The sequence below is a fragment of the Lepus europaeus genome, chromosome 20, assembly GCF_033115175.1.
Source record: "Lepus europaeus isolate LE1 chromosome 20, mLepTim1.pri, whole genome shotgun sequence".
NCBI lineage: Eukaryota > Metazoa > Chordata > Mammalia > Lagomorpha > Leporidae > Lepus > Lepus europaeus.
In genome coordinates, this window is record NC_084846.1 from 2,197,439 (window position 1) to 2,220,976 (window position 23,538).

Sequence of the window (23,538 nt, forward strand, 5' to 3'; positions counted from 1 at the left end):
AGAAAATACCTGTGTTAATGATACTTGGGAATACAATTAGTATTTAGCTATCAATAGATTTAGACACTATACCCTCCAAAATAAGATTCAGCGACTAAATATATAATACTTTCTGATAAACTGTTCTTAAAGATAAGGAACACAACATAAAACAGATTGAAAGGGCAACTCTCACAAATGCCCAGTGTGCTCAAAAAACCTTTTAGACATTTTGTTACCAATGAGAGCTGGAGAAAGAAATGGGAGAATGGGGAGTTGATGGAAATGTAGAAGAATGAGGAAAGGAACAGAGAAATGTGAACTACAAAACAGAATATTATTTGATACTTTCAGCAAGAATTTTTAAATTTCTTCATTCTACATACAAAGTATGAATGACATTTGGATAACAAATATTGTAAGACATTAGATATATATAAAACAATAGATATCGAGCTACTCTTTACATGGTAATGGAACACCTATATACAAATATATGGAGAGAATATGTATATAATATGCATGCATACATATATATTATGTTGCAACATGAACCAAGGAATGAAAAACTGTCACTTCCTCTGGATTACACAGTGACCCTTAACAAGCAGTGTACATGACCCAGTCTGTTCATGGACACTCAACACGCAGGACATCTGAAATACATACAAGGGGCTCCTCATTTACATTCTTTGTGAAATGTCAGATCCCAGAAAGTAGAAATGCATCATGTTCTTTGCATGGAAGGCTATTTATGTTTGGTTCTGTAGGGACAATTGGGTGAATAAGGCCAGTTTGGAGTACATACTTATACCACTGATAATGATTTACTTTAATATATACCTAGTGTTCTAAATAAATGCATGACTGTCTTAATTATAAAGCCTTTCAATTCCACCCAGGGAGTGTTTCAGGCTTCTCTAAAGTGCTCCTCCCTTTCCACTGTTTTCCTTCTTTCAAGCTCTGAATCTGATTTCATTTTCCTGGCTTGGGATGGTAGTTGATGGGTGAGTTTGATGGGGAAGAGATTTTTCAGGATAAAATCCAGACTTCCATCTACCATTCTCAGTACTCTGACATTCTTCCTCTTTCTGATCACATAGCCTTCAGTTGAGTTACTCTCTTTGCCCATTACAATCTGCAGCTTTATGATCATAGGATTCCTATTTGAAGAAGCATTTTATGATGTGATAAGATGAAGCAGCATTGTAGTTGTGAACATAGGAATATTTGTAGAGGCAGTGCTAAAGATGATGTGCCTTTACTTGTCAAGCTTTCTTTGACAACTTAAATATTCATTCTGGGAGTGCATGAACTTTGAAAAGGGCATTCAGAGCCTATTATAGTATTTACTTTAGATATCAAATATCAAACTTAGAAGAGGTATGGGTTGCCAGAGATGATTTAAATTGATGAGGTATTCAAATATAAGATCATATTTTTTGGCTGCATGGACAGCCATGTGATATCCTGCCAAAGGCATTGTAGTGCAAAGACAAATCTTATTTTTCAGAATTGTTTAGGCTGGGAGACCAGGAGCAAGGGAGTAGCAGCTTTGGTTCTGGTGATGACATGTATCCTGCAAATATGACACTCTTAACACGCTGTCCTCAGCAAATGTATGGATAAGGTTTAGAACATGTGAATGTTTTGCCATGACCAATCCATTGGTCACATTAAATGTAGTAGAATTGATGAGAATCTGGATTGGAGGCTTCTCCCTTAAAGATCCTTGTGCCCGTCATGCAGGTTTCAGTCCAAAAACTACCAGTATGTTCTGGCCTTGGTTTTTGTTATTGAGGAGATCAACAAGAACCCTCATCTTTTACCCAACATGACTTTGGGATTTGACCTCTATAATGTCATGCACAGTGACATGAGTGTGATAGAGAATCCCTTCATCTGGCTTGCAGGCCTGGAAAAGGACGTTCCTAATTACACATGTAGGAAACAGAGCAAGTCTGTAGCAATAATATCAGGAACAAGCATTGCTGTCCAAATGGGGACACTGCTGGAACTCTACAAAATTCCACAGGTGAGTGTGTAAGGGAAAGAGAGGGAAAAAGAACCTCAACTAAGGTGCCTTATTTGACCCAAACATTTAAGCGACAGTGACCTTATACATTTGCCACAGTGGGTGATCTAAAGAGAAGGAATGCAGAGGATAGATGGATTAGCCACATTTATTCTGAAGCAGAGGTGTGGGTGAGTGAAAAGGAGAAATGTTTCCCTCAAGCTGTGAATCTACTGTCTTGGGAACTAGGAAGTTATCATGCAGGAGGGATGACAAAAATGAAATATTCTGAAATCTTCTGACACTCCCATCATCTGCTTGAATTTTTCTAGAATAAGATTACACACTATGGCAATAACCTGACACAGATTTTTTGAATTTTCCCTTAGCTGACTCTTGGGTCTTTTGAACCGCTTCTGAGTGACAGTGGTCAGTTTCCTTCCCTCTATCAGATGGCACCCAAAGACACTTCTCTGGCCCTTGGCATGGTCTCCTTGATGCTTCATTTTGGCTGGACCTGGGTGGGTTTGGCCATCTCAGACCTCCCAAAAGGTATTCAGTTTATGTCTGATTTGAAAGTCGAGATGCAGAAGAATGGCATCTGTGTGGACTTTGTGGAACTGATCCCAGCCACTGAGGAGTCACGTTCTTCACTCCACTGGCCGTATCACATCCAAATCATAAAATCATCAGCAAATGTGGTGATTCTTTTCTGTGACACTGATTCACTCATAGGCGTCAGCTTTCAAACATGGGAACGTTTAATGACATGGAAAGTTTGGGTAACGACCTCACAGTGGGATTTTGCCAATTCTGAGGAACATTTCCTGCTCCACTCATTCCATGGGACTCTGATTTTTTCACACCACCGTAGTGAGATCTCTGGTTTCAGAAACTTTCTTCGGACAGCTAACCCTTCCAAATACCCAGAAGACATTTTCCTCCCTACCTTCTGGTCACTGGCTTTTGATTGCTCAGTTTCTGGGGCGTCCTGCAAAACTTTACAAAACTGTCCACTGAATGCCTCCTTGGAATCATTGCCTCTTAATCATTTTGATATGACCATGAGTGATGGGAGTTACAACATATACAATGCTGTGTATGCTGTGGCCCACAGCATACATGAGATGCTTCTACAAGAGTTAGAATTACAGCCAGTGAACAACGGGGCAAAGGTGGCATTTTCTCCCTGGCAGGTAATTTTTTTCCATTGCATGACATGTACTCTTGAAGTGATCCCCTTAAGAGTCTGAGGTGCTCAAACCAAGTAGGTTAGGATCCTTTCTGCAGTCAAAAGATATAAATGAGCCTGTGCCTGTAATATGTCATTAAAGACACAGTTCCATTGACAAGTGGGAAAGTAACTTGGATAAGCATTAATGCTGTGTTAAAGAGTACTCACCCATCCTGTCAATTTAATTTTGGATTTGAAATACCTAGACTGTGTCATTCTGTTTTCAATCTCAGCAGTATAATAATTATATTTTAGTGTCCATTGTTGCTGAGGATGTTCATCTACAATGAATAGATCTCATATAATTTGCAGTTTTTTATTCTGCTAACCTTATTACAGATGGTTGTTCTAGGTACACTGAGAAAATAAGTGAATGTTGGTAGCTTGGACTCCACAGTTGGAAATGGTCTGAATCTCACAGCTCGATATTTTTGATTGCCCTTGTTTTTGGATGAAAATGAGTGAAGTTGTACTTACTTTGATATAGTTCTCATCAGGTTTTTTTTTAATTTTATTTGGTTGGGTGGCGCTAAAAAGTTTCTTTGTTCTTTTTTGTTTGTTTTGTTTTTGATTTTTTTTATTTTTAACTTTTATTTAATGAATATAAATTTCCAATGTACAGCTTATGGATTACAATGGCTTCCCCCTCCCATATCTTCACTCCCACCCACAACTCTCCCCTCTCCCGCTCACTCTCCCCTTCCATTCACATCAAGATTCATTTTCAATTCTCTTTATATACAGAAGATCAATTTAGTATAAAGATTTCAACAGTTTGCACCCACATAGAAACACAAAGTGTAAAGAACTGTTTGAGTAATAGTTATAGCATTAAATCAAAATGTACAGCACATTGAGGACAGAGATCCCACATGAGGAGCAAGAGCACAGTGACTCCTGTTGTTGGTACAACAAATTGACACTCTAGTTTATGGTGCCAGTAACCACCTTAGGCTGTTGTCATGAGTTGCCAAGGCTATGGAAGCCTTCCGATTTCGCCGACCCTGATCATATTTAGACAAGGTCATAAAAGACAGAGTGAGGATAGTAACCAATGATCCTAAGAATGACATTCACAAGGTTTGAACAATTATACAGCATTAAGTGGGGAAGAGGACCATCAGTACACACAGGTTGGGAGTAGAGCCATTGGTGGTAGAGTAGAGGTTATGATTACAAAGGAATGAGGCCCAACTGCACTAGACATGGTCTAGAACAAAGGACAGAGCCATTATTAGAGGAGCTAAGAAATGTGCTGTCTAAGCTACAATTAAGTTTTCTGATTGAGAGGCAAATAGAACCTGACAGAAGGGGCTTGATAATAATCTGTTGGGCTTTAGGCCTTGTAAGTTAAGAGGCCCAGACCTATCTATCTCTTCACATGGGGTACATCCTAAGGGAGGTGTGAACCTCCTAGGGGAAGGCACTCTGTTGACTTTCATTACTTGGCTGGGCTGGGAGGAGAGCTGGCCAGGTAAAGGCAGGTGGCATCTCTAACAAGAAATTTACAGTTCTGCCTGCAATGTTGCTGACCCTACTTGACCATCCCCTCAGCTGCAGTGGTCACTTTGGAAGTTGGGCTGAGTGAAGGGCTTTTCAGCTTAGAGCCAATAAGATCTGTGGCTCTGACCTGGGCATCCTTCGACTCCAGGGCAGGTCCATTTCCAGTGATCCAACTCTTGGCAGAGCTGCCAGGGCTCTTCACAAGCTGACTTCTGCTGAAGCCCAGGCTCACCACATTGAAAGCCACTGCAGTGGACTGGCCTGTTGGGTCTCCTTGAGGGCAGATCACTGTGCAGTTCAGCCATTAATAGGCCTGCCACCCATTGCTTCTGATGTCTAGCTTTCTTTTCCTCCTGGTTTGTGTTAAAGCAGCCCAGAGGATGCAAGTCAAGGGAGTGCCCAAGTCCCATCTCTAATCTTCGGTGGCCTGAACTACAAGTCTATAGTCACAGGCATGTGCTTTAGTAGTTTTTCTAAGGTAGACAATGCCCATGAGGAAAATTATATTCTAACTTAAAAGCTTTCTTTCCCTTTGGTCTGAAAGGAGGTTTTTTCTACTTACTGTTTACTTCGCTGATGGCAAAGTAAATCTAGCTATGAGATTATTATTTAAGCTCTTATTTTGGCTATGCTATTACAGAAAAATGTTAGCCATCTCTTTTATAAGGTCTAAAGATTAAATTATGCCTCCTACAAATTCATGTATAATAGGTTCCTTTGTTTATTTGTGAGCACAGACAAAGGAGGCTTTCTCTAACCTGGGTTTGGTGTGTTATTATTTGGGCATTCTTCATGAGAATATGATGCATTTTTTCAGTTGCACCCATTACTCAAGAATCTCCAATTTACCAATCCTGCTGGTGACCTAGTCAATTTGAATCACAAGAGAAATGTGGAAGCTGAATACGACATTCTCAACTTTTGGAATTTTCCATATGGTGTTGGACATAAGGTTACAGTAGGAAAGTTTTCCCCATTTGTTCCACAGAGCCAACAGTTGTCTCTCTCTGAGAATTTGATAGAGTGGGCCACAGGAATTACAGAGGTAAGTTGGATCTGATCATAAGGTTCACAATGCACATTGTTACCCCCAAACTGGTATGCGGATTTATGCAACATGGCTTATTAATTAGACATTTAGAGACCTTAACCACTCCTCTTCCAATCTAAATACTTTCTTATGCTTTTAGTGTCTGAGGATGGGCAATACACACACTTAGTCCTCCACATATTTTGATTCCATTTATTTTAGCAAATCAAATTGCATGCTGTCATTGTGTCAGAAACAGTTATTTACAGTTTAAGTGAATAGATTGTGCAGGGCTTGAAAACCCTCTACTTGGAAATTAAGAAACACTCCCAACTCTGACCAACTCTCATCTGATTTTTCTCAGACTCCACGCTCAGTATGCAGTGTGAGTTGCAGCCCTGGATTCAGGAAAACCCCTCTGGAGGGAAAGCCTACCTGTTGTTTTGATTGCACACTTTGTCCTGAGAATGAGATTTCCAATCAGACAGGTAAGTCAGTGCCACCCTCGTGGAGAAGTTAACACCATTTCTTAGAATTTCCAATTCTCCATGGAAATATAAAATGTGGAATATGACTGCTGAGAAAATTCTTCCCTCCTACAGCAGAAATTAATCCTTATAATCAGTAATAATCCTCAAAAGAATAAAACTTCCCACACTACACTCTACTTCATGTAGTGTTTGTGAAATCATATGAAAGACTAAGTGTCCCTGGAAGGCTGACCATGTTGGAGTTCAGGATGATACCTATAGTACAAAATGAATGAAACCAATGTTGGAGAATATTCACGCCATAAAGCCGTGTAGGATTTCTCAGATTTGTTCCATGAAGCAGGAATGGCATCATGACATGTATCATGAAGATTATCAATTTTTGCTTGTGTTGCATGTGTAGTTATTTTCACCAAATTTTAGTATCATTCTAATTTTTTTAAACTTGCTGGTGAAAGTGACAGATTCTTTCAACAGAGTACGATCCCTGGCAGTAGTGTGGTATATGTGCTAATTCAGTATAGGTAAATTCATGTCTGTGTTTCTTGTTCATGTATAGATAAAGTGCTTTCAGAAAATTGAAGTGTAGCATGCTTGGAGTGAGAAAGCACAACTGTAATGTACTATGTGTTATATGCAAAGTGATCTTAGAAATCAGACATTATTTCATCAAGGGATAATACTCATAAAATATCATAAATGGGGCTAACCTTAGCCTTTGAGAAAAATCATTGCTGCTCAAAACATGAATCTTTGAGAACATTCATATGCTTACAGATGTATACACATGTATAAAACTTATTTCAAAAGAACACAAACTGACATCAATGGTAAAAAGTTTGCATAGCAAGATAGGTCAATGACAGCAAATTAACACAAGTCCTTGAAGATAGGATGCAGACATTATAGGAAACTGAAGTAAATAAAAATTGGTAGAATTTAAAGTTGGTAATCAAAAATCAAGCAAATTTTATGAACCTCAAACAATAAGGGACAGTATGAAAAACAAGATTACACTTTGTGTGTGTGTGTGTGTTTGTGTGTGTTGTGTGTATGAACAAAGAGAGCTGAGAGGTCTTCACAGATATTAAAATAGTAATATTAGAACATAATAATTATGTAATGGTGATACATTGAAGAATACCAAAGAAATTCAGAAATTTCCAGATAGGAATATTATGAAATATATTGAGAATCTTTTTGCTGCTTTCAAGAAACTCATCTTTCCAATGATGATGCACACAGACTGAAAGTGAAAGGCTGGAAAAATATATACCATGCCAACAGAAATGAAAAAAGAGCGGGCGTAGCCATCTTAATATCGGACAACATAAACTTTACCACAAAAACTATTAGGAGAGACAAAGAGGGGCACTATTTAATGATTAAGGGATCCATTGAACAGGAAGATATAATGATTATCAATATATATGCACCTGATTACAGGGCACCGGCTTATTTAAAAGACTTGTTTAGGGATTTAAAGGGAGACTTAGACCCCAATACAATAGTACTGGGGGACTTCAATACTCCACTCTCAGAGATAGACAGATCAACAGGACAGAAGATCAACAAGGAGACAGTAGATTTAAATAGCCCAAATGGACCTAACAGATATCTACAGAACTTTTCATCCTACATCTAAGGACTTTACATTCTTCTCAGCAGTACATGGAACCCTCTCTAGGATTGACCACATACTAGGCCATAAAGCAAGTCTCAGCAAATTCAAAAATTAGAATCATACCGTGCAGGTTCTCAGACCACAAAGGAATGCAATTGGAAATTAGCAACTCGGGAATCCCTAGAGCACGTGCAAACACATGGAGACTGAACAACATGCTCCTGAATGAACAATGGGTCATAGAAGAAATTAAAAGAGAAATCAAAAGTTTTCTGGAAGTAAATGAGGATAACAGCACAACATACCAAAACCTATGGGATACAACAAAAGCAGTGTTAAGAGGAAAGTTTATATCAATAGGTGCCTACATCAAGAAATTGGAAAGCCACCAAATAGATGAGCTTTCAGTTCATCTCAAGGATCTAGAAAATCTGCAACAAACCAAACCCAAACCCAGTAGGAGAAGAGAAATAATTAAAATCAGAGAAGAAATCAACAGGATTGAATCCAAAAAAACATTACAAAAAATCAGCCAAACAAGGAGCTTGTTTTTTGAAAAAATGAACAAAATTGACACCCCATTGGCCCAACTAACTAAAAAAAGAAGAGAAAAGACCCAAATCAATAGGATCAGAGATGAAAAGGTAACGTAACAACAGACACCACAGAAATAAAAAGAATCATCAGAAATTACTACAAGGACCTGTATGCCAGCAAACAGGGAAATCTATCAGAAATGGACAGATTCTTGGACACATACAACCTCCCTAAATTGAGCCAGGAAGACATAGAAAACCTAAACAGACCAATAACTGACACAGAAATTGAAACAGTAATAAAGGCCCTCCCAACAAAGAAAAGCCCAGGGCCAGATGGATTCACTGCTAAATTCTACCAGACATTTAGAGAAGAACTAACTCCAATTCTTCTCAAACTATTCAAAACAATCGAAAAAGAGGGAATCCTCCCAAATTCTTTCTATGAAGCCAGCATCACCTTAATTCCTAAGCCGGAGAAATATTTGAAAAATCCAAATATCCTCACAGTTTTTACAATAATTCCCAATACTTTTATTGTGATAAATAATTTCAGGTGACTTTTACCAAACATTCACATAGGAAAGGAAATCTCGTCTGAATTCCTGTAGGGAACAGGTGAGTGCAAAAATTCTGTTTCTTCTACAGCATCATCTTAACTTGTTTGATCAAATACTGCCAGATAGTTTAGCAAAATGAAATTATAAGACACTGTTGTTGAAATAAATTCACACATTTGAAATCTCAAACAAGGTAAATTCGACAGTATTTTTTAAAATAGGTTACATCATGCCCCAAGCTTTGCATGCAATGTAATTCAGTTTATAGTCCCTGAAAAATAGTAATAAGAATTAGCATAACTGAAGAAAAACATTTAATAAAATCTAAGTCATCTAAGAATTGTAAACAAAGAACAAAACAACTCAAAAATGCCAAAAAGAAGAATCAGTTTTCAATCCTAAAGAGTATTTTAGAATGCTAAAAAACATGGAACTTATGGCTGAAGAGTAGATACAAAGTTGAAGAAAAAATGTAACTTCTGCAGGAAATTACCTAGGAGACTGCTCTGTGCATATTATCAAAAAAGAAAGACAAGGGTGGAGCCAAGATGGGAGAAGAGTGAGGGCGCACACCAACAGTCTGGGAAAAGATAGTTTAACAAAAGTGGAGTTACTGTAGCCTCAGCAAGAGACTCAGAAAAAAAACTGAAGAGGAAACGCTTCTGGATCTAGTGGATGTGACACAGAGGACCTACTGGGACAGCAAAGTCACCCACTGCCAAGCTGAGCCTTGCCACGGGAGCAGAGCCGCGAGAGCAGGGAACTGAGGGAGCCCAGCCACAGAAGCCCAGCCACAGAATTTGAGCGCCAGCGCTGGAAAGAGAGGTGAGGCAGGGACCTCTCGGTAACCTGAGACATTGGCAGGGAAAGACAGAACGAGGCCTGAGGTCCCACTGGGGAAAGTGCACCAGGCTGACTGGAGGAGAGAAAAAAAGCAAATAAATAGGGGGAACCAGCAGGGTCACTAGCCTCTCTCTCCACTCACCTTACAAAGCCGAGCAAGATAAAGAGCAGGCACCATTATACATTTTACATTTTACATATGTAAAACAAACCTAGGCAACCCGGTGAGCTGTATGGAATTACTTCCCAACTGAGTCTAAAAAAAAAGAGAGCGAGTGAGCGAGCCAGAGAACAATCTGTGTGAGTCACCTTGGGCATACCCTTAACCCTGAAGAACCAAACAGAGTTCTCCGGCCACACACATCATAGCCTCTAAGGATCCATCAAAAGCAGACAGTCCACTTAATCTAGAGTCATAGTATAATGAGAAAAAACACCACATCGAAGGAAACAAAGAACACATCCAAAATGCCAAACAAACGTAGAAACCAAGGTAACAAGAGCAAGGAAGACACTATGATGCCTCCAAATGAAAAAGACACCCAAATTCAAGATCATGAAGATGTTGAGATAGAAGAAATGCAAGAAGCGGATCTCAAGAAATTGGTAAGAACACTAAGTTCTCAAAAACAAATTCTTGAACTACAGAAATACTTAATGGACAAGATAGAAAATCTCTCGCGTGAAAATGAAACATTAAGAAGGAATCAAAATGAAATGAAACAACTAGTAGAACAAGAAACTGTGGTAGTGATGAGAAAGCATAATGAAATGAAGAATTCAATAGATCAAGAGACAAACACATTAGAGAACCTTAAAAACAGAATGGGTGAAGCAGAAGAGAGAATATTGGACTTAGAAGACAGAGAACAGGAAAGGAAACAGTCAAATCAAAGAAAAGAAGAGGAAATTAGAAATCTAAAAAAAAATGTTGTCAGGAATCTACAGGATACTATTAAAAAAACCAACATTCAGGTTCTAGGAGTTCCTGAAGGCATGGAGAGGGAGAAAGGATTAGAAGGCCTTTTTAGTGAGATACTAGCAGAAAATTTCCCAGGTTTGGAGAAGGACAGAGACATCCTAATACAGGAAGCTCATAGAACCCCTTCTTAACATGACCAAAAGAGATCCTCACCACGAAACGTCGTAATCAAACTCACCACAGTGAAACATAAAGAAAAGATCCTAAAATGTGCAAGGGAGAAATGCCAGATTACTCTCAGAGGATCTCCAGTTAGACTCACAGCTGACTTCTCATCAGAAACCCTGCAAGCTAGGAGAGAATGGCGAGATATAGCCCAGGTACTAAGAGAGAAAAACTGCCAGCCCAGAATATTATATCCTGCAAAGCTCTCATTTGTGAATGAAGGTGAAATTAAGACTTTTCATAGCAAACAGAAATTGAAAGAATTTGTCGCCACTCGTCCAGCCCTGCAAAAGATGCTTAAAGATGTGTTACATACAGAAACACAGAAACACGGTCATCAATATGAAAGAAGGTAAAGTAAGGAAACCCCACAGCAAAAGATCACAGGAATCTCAAACCATATATTAGAAAGTATCTTTGGCTAATGGCAGGGCAAAGTTACTCCTTCTCAATAGTCACATTGAATGTTAATGGCTTGAACTGTCCAGTTAAAAGACACCGATTGGCTGATTGGGTTAAGGAACAAAAGCCATCTATTTGCTGCTTACCAGAAACACATCTTTCTAACAAAGATGCACACAGACTTAAAGTGAAAGGCTGGAAAAAAGATATACCATTCCAACATAAATGAAAAAAGAGAGAGAGTAGCCATATTAATAGCAGTAACATAAATTTTACCAAAAAACTATTAGGAGAGAAAAAGAGGGGTGCTATATAATGATTAAGGGATTCTTTCAACAGGAAGATATAATGATTATCAATGTATATGCACCTAATTACAGGGCACCGGCTTATTTAAAAGACTTGTTTAGGGAATTAAAAGGAGACTTAGACCCCAAAACAATAGTACTGGGGGAATTCAATACTCCACTCTCAGAGATAGATCAACAGGACAGATCAACAAGGAGACAGTAGATTTAAATAGCAAAATGGATCTAACAGATATCTACAGAAAATTTCATCCTACACAGAAAGCATTTACATTCTTCTCAGCAGTACATGGAACCTTCTCTAGGATTGACCACATACTAGGCCATAAAGCAAGTCTCAGCAAATTCAAAAGAATTAGAATCATACCATGCAGGTTCTCAGACCATAAAGGAATGAAGTTGGAAATTAGCAACTCGGGAATCAATTGAAAATGTGCAAACATATGGAGACTGAACAACATGCTTCTGAATGAACAATGGGTCATAGAAGAAATTAAAAGAGAAATCAAAAGTTTTCTGGAAGTAAATGAGGATAACAGCACAACATACCAAAACCTATGGGATACAACAAAAGCAGTGTTAAGAGGAAAGTTTATATCAATAGGTGCCTACATCAAGAAATTGGAAAGCCACCAAATAGATGAGCTTTCAGTTCATCTCAAGGATCTAGAAAATCTGCAGCAAACCAGACAAAAATATACTAGGAGAAGAGAAATAATTAAAATCAGAGAAGAAATCAACAGGATTGAATAAAAAAAAATTAGAAAAAATCAGCCAAAGGAGGAGCTGGTTTTTTGAAAAAATAAACAAAATTGGCACCCCATTGGCCCAACTAACTAAAGAAAGAAAAGACCCAAAGCAATAAAATCAGAGGTGACAAAGGAAACGTAACAACAGACACCACAGAAATAAAAAGAATCATCAGAAATTACTACAAGGACTTGTATGCCAGCATACAGGGAAATCTATCAGAAATGGACAGATTCTTGGACACATACAACCTCCCTAAATTGAGCCAGGAAGACATAGAAAATCTAAATAGACCCATAACTGAGACAGAAATTGAAACAGTAATAAAGGCCCTCCCAACAAAGAAAAGCCCAGGGCCAGATGGATTCACTGCTAAATTCTACCAGACATTTAGAGAAGAACTAACTCCAATTCTCATCAAACTATTCAGAGCAATTGAAAAAGAGGGAATCCTCCCAGATTCTTTCTATGAAGCCAGCATCACCTTAATTCCTAAGCCAGAAAAAGATGCAACATTGAAAGAGAATTACAGACCAATTTCCTTGATGAACATAGACACAAAAATCCAAAATAAAATTCTAGTCAATAAAATGCAACAACACATCAGAAAGATCATCCACCCAGACCAAGTGGGATTTATCCCTGGTATGCAGAGATGGTTCAATGTTTGCAAAACAACGTAATACACCACATTAACAGAGTGCAGAAGAAAAAAACATATGATTCTCTCAAAGACGCAGAGAAAGCATTTGATAAGACACAACACCCTTTCATGATGAAAACCCTAAGCAAATTGGGTATAGAAGGAACATTCCTCAATACAATCAAAGCAATTTATGAAAAACCCACGGCCAGTATCCTATTGAATGGCAAAAGTTAGAAGCATTTCAACTGAGATCTGCTACCAGACAGGGATGCCCACTCTCACCACTGCTATTAAATATAGTTCTGGAAATCTTAGCCACAGTTATTAGGCAAGAAAAAGATGTTAAAGGGATACAAATTGGGAGGGAGGAAATCAAACTATCCCTCTTTGCAGATGATATGATTCTTTATTTAGGGGACCCAAAGAACTCTACTAAGAGACTACTGGAACTCATCGAAGAGTTTGGCAAAGTAGCAGGATATAAAATCAATCCACAAAAATCAACAGCCTTTGTATACACAGGCAATTCCATGGCTGAGGAAGAACTTCTAAGTTCAATCCCATTCACAATAGCTACAAAAACAATCAAATACCTTGGAATAAACTTAACCAAAGACGTTAAAGATCTCTACGATGAAAATTATAAAACCTTACAGAAAGAAATAGAAGAGGATACCAAAAAATGGAGGAATCTTCCATGCTCATGGGTTGGAAGAATCAATATCATCAAAATGTCCATTCACCAAAAAGCAATTTATACATTCAATGCAATACCAATCAAGATACCAAAGATCTTCTTCTCAGATCTGGAAAAAATGATGCTGAAATTCATATGGAGACACAGAAGACCTCGAATAGCTAAAGCAATTTTGTACAACAAAAACAAAGCCGGAGGCATCACAATACCAGATTTCAGGACACACTACTGGGCAGTTGTAATCAAAACAGCATGGTACTGGTACAGAAACAGATGGATAGACCAATGGAACAGAATAGAAACACCAGAAATCAATCCAAACATCTACAGCCAACTCATATTTGATAAAAGATCCAAAACCAATCCCTGGAATAAGGATAGTCTATTCAATAAATGGTGCTGGGAAAATTGGATTTCCACATGCAGAAGCAAGAAGCAAGATCCCTACCTTTCAATTTACACAAAAATTCACTCAACATGGATTAAAGACTTAAACCTACAAACCAAAACCATCAAATTATTAGAGAGCATTGGAGAAACCCTGCAAGATATAGGTACTGGCAAAGACTTCTTGGAAAAGACCCCAGGAGCACAGGCAGTCAAAACCAAAATTAACATTTGGGATTGTATCAAATTGAGAAGTTTCTGTACTTCAAAAGAAACAGTCGGGAAAGTGAAGAGGCAACCAACAGAATGGGAAAAAATATTTGCAAACTATGCAACAGATAAAGGGTTGATAATCAGAATCTACAAAGAAATCAAGAAACTCCACAACATCAAAACAAACAACCCACTTAAGAGATGGGCCAAAGACCTCAATAGACATCTTTCCAAAGAGTAAATCCAAATGGCCAACAGACCTATGAAAAAATGTTCAAGATCACTAGCAATCAGAGAAATGCAAATCAAAACCACAGTGAGGTTTCACCTCACCCCGGTGAGAACGGCTCACATTCAGAAATCTACCAACAATAGATGCTGGAGAGGATGTGGGGAAAAAGGGACACTAACCCACTGTTGGTGGGAATGCAAACTGGTTAAGCCACTATGGAAGTCAGTCTGGAGATTCCTCAAAAACCTGAATATAACCCTACCATTCCACCCAGCCATCCCACTCCTTGGAATTTACCCAAAGGAAATTACATTGACAAACAAAAAAGCCATCTGCACATTAATGTTTATTGCAGCTCAGTTCACAATAGCTGAGAGCTGGAAGTAAACCCAAATGCCCATCAACAGTAGTCTGGATAAAGAAATTATGGGATATGTACTCTACAGAGTACTATACTGCAGATAAAACAATGAAACCCGGTCATTTTCAACAAGATGGAGGAATCTGGAAAACATCATGCTGAATGAATTAAGCCAGTCTCAAAGAGACAAATATCATTTGTTTTCCCTGATCAGCGACAACTAAATGAGCACCAAAGGAGAACCCTGTGGAAGTGAAATGGACACTATGAGAAACAGTAATTTGATCAGCTCTTGTGCTGACTGTTGATGTACAATGTAATACTTTATCCTTTTGAGTATTCTTTTTTGTTCTAGTACTAGTGGTTAAACTCTGTAATTCATACACTTTATTCCTAGGTGTTTAAATTTTAACTGAAAAGTGATCCCGGTTAAATATAAGAATGAGAAAAAGAGAGGGAGGGGATGTGCAATTGGGGACATGCTCAATCGGACTTGCCCCAAATGATGGAGCTAGAAACGTGCCAGGGGGTTCCAATACAATCCCATCAAGGTGGCAGGTACCAATGCCATCTCACTAGTCCAAATGATCAATTTCAGTTCACAATTGATCACACTAATAGGTCTAAGAGTCAAAGGGATAACACAAAGAAGACTAGGGTCTGCTAATACCAACTGATAAAACCAAAAAGGGAGAGAACGATCCAACATGGGAAGTGGGATACACAGCAGACTCATAGAATGGCAGATGTCCTAAACAACACTCTGGCTTCAGAATCAGCCCTTAAGGCATTCGGATCTGGCTGAAGAGCCCATGAGAGTATTGTAGGCATGGAAAGCCAAGACACTCTGGAAAAAAAAGAAGAACTAAATGAAAGATCTGTGAGTGAGATCCCAGTGGAAATAACAGGGTCATCAAAATAGGAGGTACCTTTCTCTGAAGGGAGGAGAGAACTTCCACTTTGACTATGACCCTGTCAGAATCAGATCGAAGTCAATAAACCCTAAAGGCTTCCATCGCCTCGGCAACTCATGACTAGAGCCTAGAGAAATTACTGACGCCATAAACAAGAGTGTTAAATTGTTAAAACAACATCAAGAGTCACTGTGTACTTACATCTCATGTGGGATCTGTCCTTAATAGGTTGTCCAATGTGAAGTAATGCTATAACTAGTACTGAAACAGTATTTTTACACTTGTGTTTCTGTGTGGGTGCAAACTGATGAAATCTTTCCTTAGTATATACTGAATTGATCTGCTGTATATAAAGATAATTGAAAATGAAAAAAAAAAACTTGGTGTTAAATTGGAAATTACATAGAAAATTAATCAATTTTTTAAAAATAAATCATGTAGGATCTCTGTCCTTAATGTGCTGTACACTGTGATTTAATGCTATAACTAGTACTCCAACAATATTTTTCACTTTGTGTTGCTATATGGGGGCAAACTGTTGAAATCTTTACTTAATATATACTCAACTGATTTTGTGTATATAAAGAGAATTGAAAATGAATCTTGATGTGAATGGAAGGCGAGGGAGAGCGGGAAAGGGGAGGGTTGCAAGTGGGAGGGAAGTTATGGGGGAGGGAAGCCATTGTAATCCATAAGCTGTACTTTGGAAATTTATATTCATTAAATAAAAACTTTAAAAAGAAACAAATACAAACAAAAAACAAAAATGAAAGACTTGCAACTTACTAAAAAGGAAGATATACAAGTGCCATCATTTTCAGCTGATACTGGGATGCTGTAATGACATTAGTGAATCAGTAATTGAGTCAAGTAGAGCTGGAATACAAGATTAAACACACAGGGCAGTTATTTTTATTACCAGTTATGAAAAATGAAGCGATGAAAGAGGGCATATGTAATATCTCAAAAGTATGAAATATCCAAAGGTAAGACTAACTGTATGTTGGAAGACATCTACAAGTTGATACATGGACAATTGATGGTGAAATATATAGAAAAGAAGAGAATACTGACAGAGCTGGAGAGAAAATTCATGTTCAAGGATAAAATGGCAACAAAGCGGAAATATGCCAATAGGGTTCAAGGTAAACTACAGACTGACTTTGATTACAGGCAGCATCCCAGTGTGTTCCTTGATGGAAACATGCTCAAGGGCGGCAACTAATCCAACTGGTATCAAGTGGACAGCTCTTCTGTGTTTCTCTGGAACTTGAAAACCTGCCTTCCAATGGTGTTCTCTCAATCAGTGCTGGTGCCTAGAATGACTTAATACAGATGCTATCTAAGAGAGATGTGCTTTAGTGACATGGTTGTGTGCTTTCTGTGCACCCAAAATTCACAAAGTAAATTTCCCAGTCCATATTACTAAGAGTGGGAACCTGGGGCTGGTACTGTGGCATAGTAGTTGAAGCCTCTGGCTGGGATTCCAGCATCCCAACTGGGCACCAGGTCCAGTCCTAGCTGCTTCACTTCCAGTCCAGCTCTGCTGATGCTTGGGAAAGCAGCATAAGATGGCCCAAGTTTTTGAGTGCACACCCAGGTAGGAGACCCAGAAGAAGGTCCCGGTTTCTGGCTTCAAAGTGGGTCAGTTCCAGCTATTGCAGCCACCTGGGCTGTGAATCACCAGGTAGAATGTCTCTCCCTTTCTCCTTTTCCATCTCACCCTTTCCCCGTCCCTCTTTTTCCCTGTCCTCTGTCCCCCCTCTCCCTCCCTCCTACTTCTCCTCTTTTGGAACTCAGACTTTCAAGTACATTATAAATAAATAAATATATAAACACTTATTGATAACAAAGATTGGAACCCTTGGGTGGTTGATGAGGCCATGAGAGCACAGAGTGAATAGCACCATTAACATAAGGACTCATTGCGGGCAAGGAAAGCCAAGACTCTGCAACAACAACAAAAAAAAGCTGATGCTGAGGATCTCTGTGAGACCTCAATGGAAAGAAAGGGTCATCCAAGAAAGATATTCTCTTCTCTGAAGGGCAGAGAGAGCATCCACTTTGCTTATGGACATGTCAAAATACTGACTTAGTCTATGTTCACAAAAGGCTTCCATAGCTTTTGCAATGCATGGCAAGATCCTCGGGTGGTCAGTGATGTCATACATAAGAGTGTTAATTGCTAAAGGAACAACAGAAGTCACTGTGCACTTACTCCCCATGTAGGACCTCCATCCCTAATGAGTTGTACTATGAGAATCGACTGCAAATTTTTCCCTAAACTGTGCTCTATATGTTCTGTGTCTACATGGATACAAATTGTTGAAATCTTTGCTTACTATGGAGTTGGTCCTCCGTATATAAAATCAAACTAACAATGAACCATAATGAAGAAGGAGTTGGGAGAGGGAGAGGGAGATGGGATGGGAGTTGGGATGAACGAGGATGGTTTAGGGGATAGTATCACTACATTCCTAACGTTCTATCTATGAAAAATGCATATGTTAAATAAAAATTTAAAAATAAAAAAACAAGGGCTGGGGCTTGGTCTTGTTCAAAGTGAGGACATAGCAAGAATGCACCATATATAAGGGCAGAGTAGCCCTCACCACACATGGAATCCCCTGGCATCTTGATCACTACTTCCCCATCTGAAAAAATAATGAAGAATGAATTTGTGGTGTTAATATGACACACGTTAAGGTATGTTTTTAAAGCACCATGAGTAAGTTCAGGGAATAAGCCTTAGGTCATTGTTAGGACAAAAACAGCATGTACTCATCAGTATGGAAAGCACTTAGGGAGAGGAAGTAATAACTCTGGCTCACAGGAGGAAGGTGGGCATTAATAATGGCCGGTAATGTCCTAGATGTCATTTGTGTATGCTGTCTTACACATCAAATAAGGACTATCTGCCTAAACCATACTAACTTGATCTTCCGTATGTAAAGATGATTGAAAATGAATCTTGAAGAAGAATATGATGGGAGAGGGAGTGGGAGATGTGATGGTTGTGTGTGGGAGGCAGGTTATATGGGAAAAAGCCACTATAATCCAAGAGTTGTACTTTGGAAATTTGTATGTATTAAATAAAGTTGAAAAAAAATAAAAATGAAATAGCTAGTTGGGAATTCCAGAAGGACCTTGTGAATCAGAAATAAGTGAACTTGGGTTGATGTTATTATACATTTTTCACCAGATATGCACCAGTGTGTGAAGTGTCCGGATCATCAGTATGCCAACACAGAGCGAGACCGCTGCCTGCACAAAGCTGTGGCCTTCCTGGCTTATGATGACCCCTTAGGAATGACCCTGGTCTGCACAGCTCTGTGCTTCTCTGTCCTCACCGCTGTGGTTCTTGGGGTCTTTGTGAAGCACCGAGACACTCCCATAGTCAAGGCCAACAATCGTTGTCTCAGCTACATCCTGCTCATCACCCTCATCTTCTGCTTCCTCTGTTCCTTACTGTTTATTGGTCATCCTAACACAACCACCTGTGTCCTCCAGCAGACCACGTTTGGAGTGGTGTTCACCGTGGCTGTTTCCACTGTCCTGGCCAAAACTATCACTGTGCTTCTGGCCTTCAAGGTCACTGGCCCAGGGAGAAGGATGAGACACTGGCTGATATCAGGGGCACCTAACTCCATTATTCCCATCTGCTCCCTGATCCAACTGGCTCTCTGTGGCATCTGGCTTGGGACTTCTCCTCCCTTTATTGACACAGATGCACACGCTGAGCATGGATACATCATCCTGGTGTGCAACAAGGGCTCAGTCACTGCCTTCTACTGTGTCCTGGGCTACCTGGGCTCCTTGGCCCTGGTGAGCTTCACTGTGGCTTTCCTAGCCAGGAATCTGCCTGACACGTTCAATGAAGCCAAGTTCCTGACATTCAGCATGCTGGTGTTCTGCAGTGTCTGGGTGACCTTCCTGCCTGTCTACCACAGCACCAAGGGGAAGGTCATGGTGGCTGTGGAGGTCTTCTCCATCTTGGCCTCCAGTGCAGGGCTCTTGGGCTGCATCTTTGTCCCCAAGTGCTACATTATTCTCTTAAGACCTGAGCAGAATTCTTTGAAAGGATTAAGGGATAGAATAGTTCCCAAGGAATCAGATGTTCTGAAGAGTAACTCTTAAGGCTCTCGCAGTTTTCAGTTTTTAGAGAGTAAGATTTATAAAACCGATATTGCATTGTGATGTTATAAAAAAAGTTACACAATGTAACCTTCTAATGAACAATTTATGCTTCTCTTAAAATGTTTTTGTTCTGAAACACCAATTCATAGAAAAGGAAGGGATAGTCACAAAATCTTGCATCTTGTGATAGACTCGGAAGATATCTGCTGTGGCCCAGTGCTGGTTCATGCCAAAGCCAGGAGATCAATTCAGTTGTCCATTTGAGTGTCAGCATCTTAGGCCATCTTCTACTGCTTTTTTTTTGGATCACTAACAGGGAGCTGGATTCCAAGTGAAGCAGCCAGGATATGAACTGGCACCCACATGGGATGTCATTGTCACAAGTGGTGGTTATATCTACTACACCCTCACACTGGCCCCAATCCTCCTCTTCAAAAATAATGCTGTGTATAAATTTCTTAGCCTGGGTTTTATGTTCACAAACACAAACTGATCTCAGATAAAGGCTCTCCTTGAAACTTTTCATTTCTGTGTTTTCATTGTCACCTGGTGGGCATTGTAATATTCATATTTTAATAAAATGGGTTACACATTTGCTGTTTTCTAAGACTTATTCATTTATTTGAAAGAGTTTACACAGAGAGAGGAGAGGCAGAGGGAGAGAGGTCTTCCATCTGTTCATTCACTTCCCTATTGGCCACATTCAACAGAGCTGCACTGATCTGAAGCCAGGAGCCAGGGCTTCCTGGTGCAGGGTCCTAAAGACTTGGGCCATTTTCTGCTGCTTTCCCAGGCCATAGCAGAGAGCTGGATGAGAAATGGAGCACCAGGTCTCGAACTGGCCCCCATATGGAATGCCGGAGCTTCAGGCCAGGACACTAACCTGCTGTGCCACAGCGTCTTGCCCTTTTTGCTGTTTTTATTCATTCATTAGTGTATTTATTCATTCATTATTCATGTAATATTAAAGTCGGTTTTATAATACAGTTGGAATATTTCAGTGCAAATATTAGACATGTTAAATCATTTTAATGTGTATAATGCATTGTCCTGAAACTCCTTAATTTTATACCATTTCATATAGATTTGAAATGATGTGATAATCGCACACCAAGTTTTCATTATACATAGAAGTGATTACACAGACTTCTTTTCCATCTGCTCATTTCTGTTTATTATTGATTTGGCTTTAGACTTACTTTTGCCAATACCAGACAAAAGAAAGTGATTTTACATCTCAACCTGAAAATAATTCAAAAGAAAGTAACAATTTTAAAGTGATCTAATGACATTTAGATCTTTCACTCTATTGTGCAACTATTATCTCTGTCATGTTTTAAAATATTTTCATCACTAAAAATCAGGTTCCTTATGCATTAACGGTCACTCTCAGTTCCTTGTCTTGCCAGTTACACAACCACCAATCTGTTCCTGTTTCTGTGGATTTAATGGTCCTGAGTGTTTTGTATAAATGAAACATTGGACTCTGTGGATTTAGGTGACCTTTCATTTTGCATGGTGTTTTCAAGGGGCCTCCACATTATTGCAGGTGTCTATATTTTAATGACAAAATGATAATTCCTTGTAGTAACTCATTGTTACAAAAGACAGGATTTCTCTTTTTTACTGCTAAATAATTTTCTTAGAGTATATATACCATGGTTTCTTTATCCAGTCATCAGTTGATGGATATCTGGGTTGATTCCATACTTAGCTACTTTGAATTGAGGTGCAATGAACACGGGGGTACAGATGACCCTTTTTCATGCGATTTCATTTAGTTTGGGTTAATTCCTAGGAGACAGTTGGCTGGCTCATATGGCAGATCTATTTTCAGCTCAGAGTTTTCCATACTGTCTTCCACAGTGCTGCATGAGTTTACATTCCCACCACCTGTGGATTAGGGTGCCTTTTCACACAAAACCTCTCCAGCACAGGTTGGTTGTTGATTTCTGTATGAAAGCCATTCTGATGTGTGAGGTGAAACCTGATTGTGGTTTTGATTTCATTTCCCTGATTGCTAGTGGTCCTGAGAATTTTTCAAGTGCCTTTGGCCAGCCATTTCAGTTTCTTCTTTTTGAAAAATGCATGTTGAAGTCATTTCCCATTTCTTAACTGGATGTTTAGTTTGTTGCTGTTTTGTTCCTATTGCTTTTACAGGGAACTGGATCAGATGTGGAGCAGCCAGGACTCATGCCATTGACATATGGGATGCCAGCACTGCTGTGGAAGCTTAATATACTACACCACAGCCCACCTCCAGTTTCCATTATTTTTTATTTTTTTATCTTTATTTTATTTTTTAAGGTTTTTATTTAATGAATACAAATGTACACATGTACAGCTTTTAGTGATATAGTGTTTCTTCCCCCCTTTCCCAGCCTCCCACCTGCACTCCCATTCCCTCTCCCATTCCATTTTCTTTTTTTTTGGTACGTGCACACATACTTTTATTTAATAAATACAAATTTCCAAAGTACAGCTTATGGATTACAATGGCTTTTCGCCCCAAAAACTTCCCTCTTACCCACAACCCTCCCAACTTCTGCTCCCTCTCCCATACCATTCACATCAAGATTCATTTTCAATTATCTTTATATACAGAAGATCAATTTAGTATATATTAAGTAAAGAGTTCAACAGTTTGCACCCATACAGAACATAAAGTGTAAAATACTGTTTGATTACTAGTTATAGCATTAACTCATATTGAACAACACATTAGGACAGAGATCCTACATGGGGAGTAAGTGCACAGTGACTCCTGTTGTTGACTTAACAATTGACACTCTTGTTTATGGCGTAGGTAATCTCCCTAGGCTCTTGTCGTGAGTTGCCAAGGCTATGGAAGCCTTTTGAGTTCGTCAACATCAATCTTATTTAGACAAGGTCATAGTCAAAGTGGAAGTTCTCTCCTCCCTTCAGAGAAAGGTGCCTCCTTCTTTGAGGGCCCATTCTTTCTACTGGGATCTCACTCCCAGAGATCTTTCATTTAGGTCCTATTAAGATTTTTTTTCAACTGACTTCATATATAGAAGACCTACTCTTTACTCTTTACTAAGAGAGATTTCTACTCTTTGCACCTAGACAGACACACAAGATATGAAGTACAGTTTGAAGACAGGTTTTACTTTTAATTCTCATAGTACAACTCACTAAGGACAGAAGTCCAGCATGGGGAGCAAGTACACAGTGACTCCTGTTGTTAATTTAACAACTGACACTCTTAGCTATGAGGTCAGTGATCACCTGAGGCTCTTGACATGAGCTTCCAAGGTTATGGATGCCTTTTGAGTTCACAAACTCCATCAGTTTTTTTATACAGGGGCGTATGTGAACAGGAAGTTCTATCCTCCCTTCAGCATAAAGCACATCCTTCTTTTTATTTTTTTATAGGAGAGATTTATTTGAAGAAATATTACAACATATAAAAACTACATAAAGTCTTAATTTCCACTTGGACAGTGGTCATTTGATATAATGCATAATAAAAAATTTTTAAAATCCGGAGCGCACGGAGAACTGCACAG

The 23,538-nt window shown here is 39.1% G+C and overlaps 1 protein-coding gene across 1 annotated transcript; it reads left to right on the forward strand.

Annotated features, from left to right (window-relative positions):
- The first annotated feature begins 1,735 nt into the window (after window positions 1-1,735).
- On the forward strand, window positions 1,736-20,008 carry LOC133749995 (vomeronasal type-2 receptor 116-like). Its single transcript, XM_062179368.1, has 5 exons — window positions 1,736-2,014; window positions 2,383-3,189; window positions 5,548-5,775; window positions 6,125-6,248; window positions 19,074-20,008. The coding sequence occupies exons 1-5, from the start codon at window positions 1,814-1,816 to the stop codon at window positions 20,006-20,008; spliced, it is 2,295 nt and encodes a 764-aa protein (XP_062035352.1). The 5' UTR covers window positions 1,736-1,813.
- The last annotated feature ends 3,530 nt before the right edge of the window (window positions 20,009-23,538 follow it).

Excerpts from the sequence above, each read along its gene's own strand:
- LOC133749995 (XM_062179368.1), top strand. The coding sequence starts at position 1,814 with ATGACTTTGGGATTTGACCTCTATAATGTCATGCACAGTGACATGAGT. Across the intron at positions 5,776-6,124 it reads GGGCCACAGGAATTACAGAG|ACTCCACGCTCAGTATGCAG; the intron begins GTAAGTTGGATC and ends GATTTTTCTCAG. Across the intron at positions 6,249-19,073 it reads TGAGATTTCCAATCAGACAG|ATATGCACCAGTGTGTGAAG; the intron begins GTAAGTCAGTGC and ends ATTTTTCACCAG.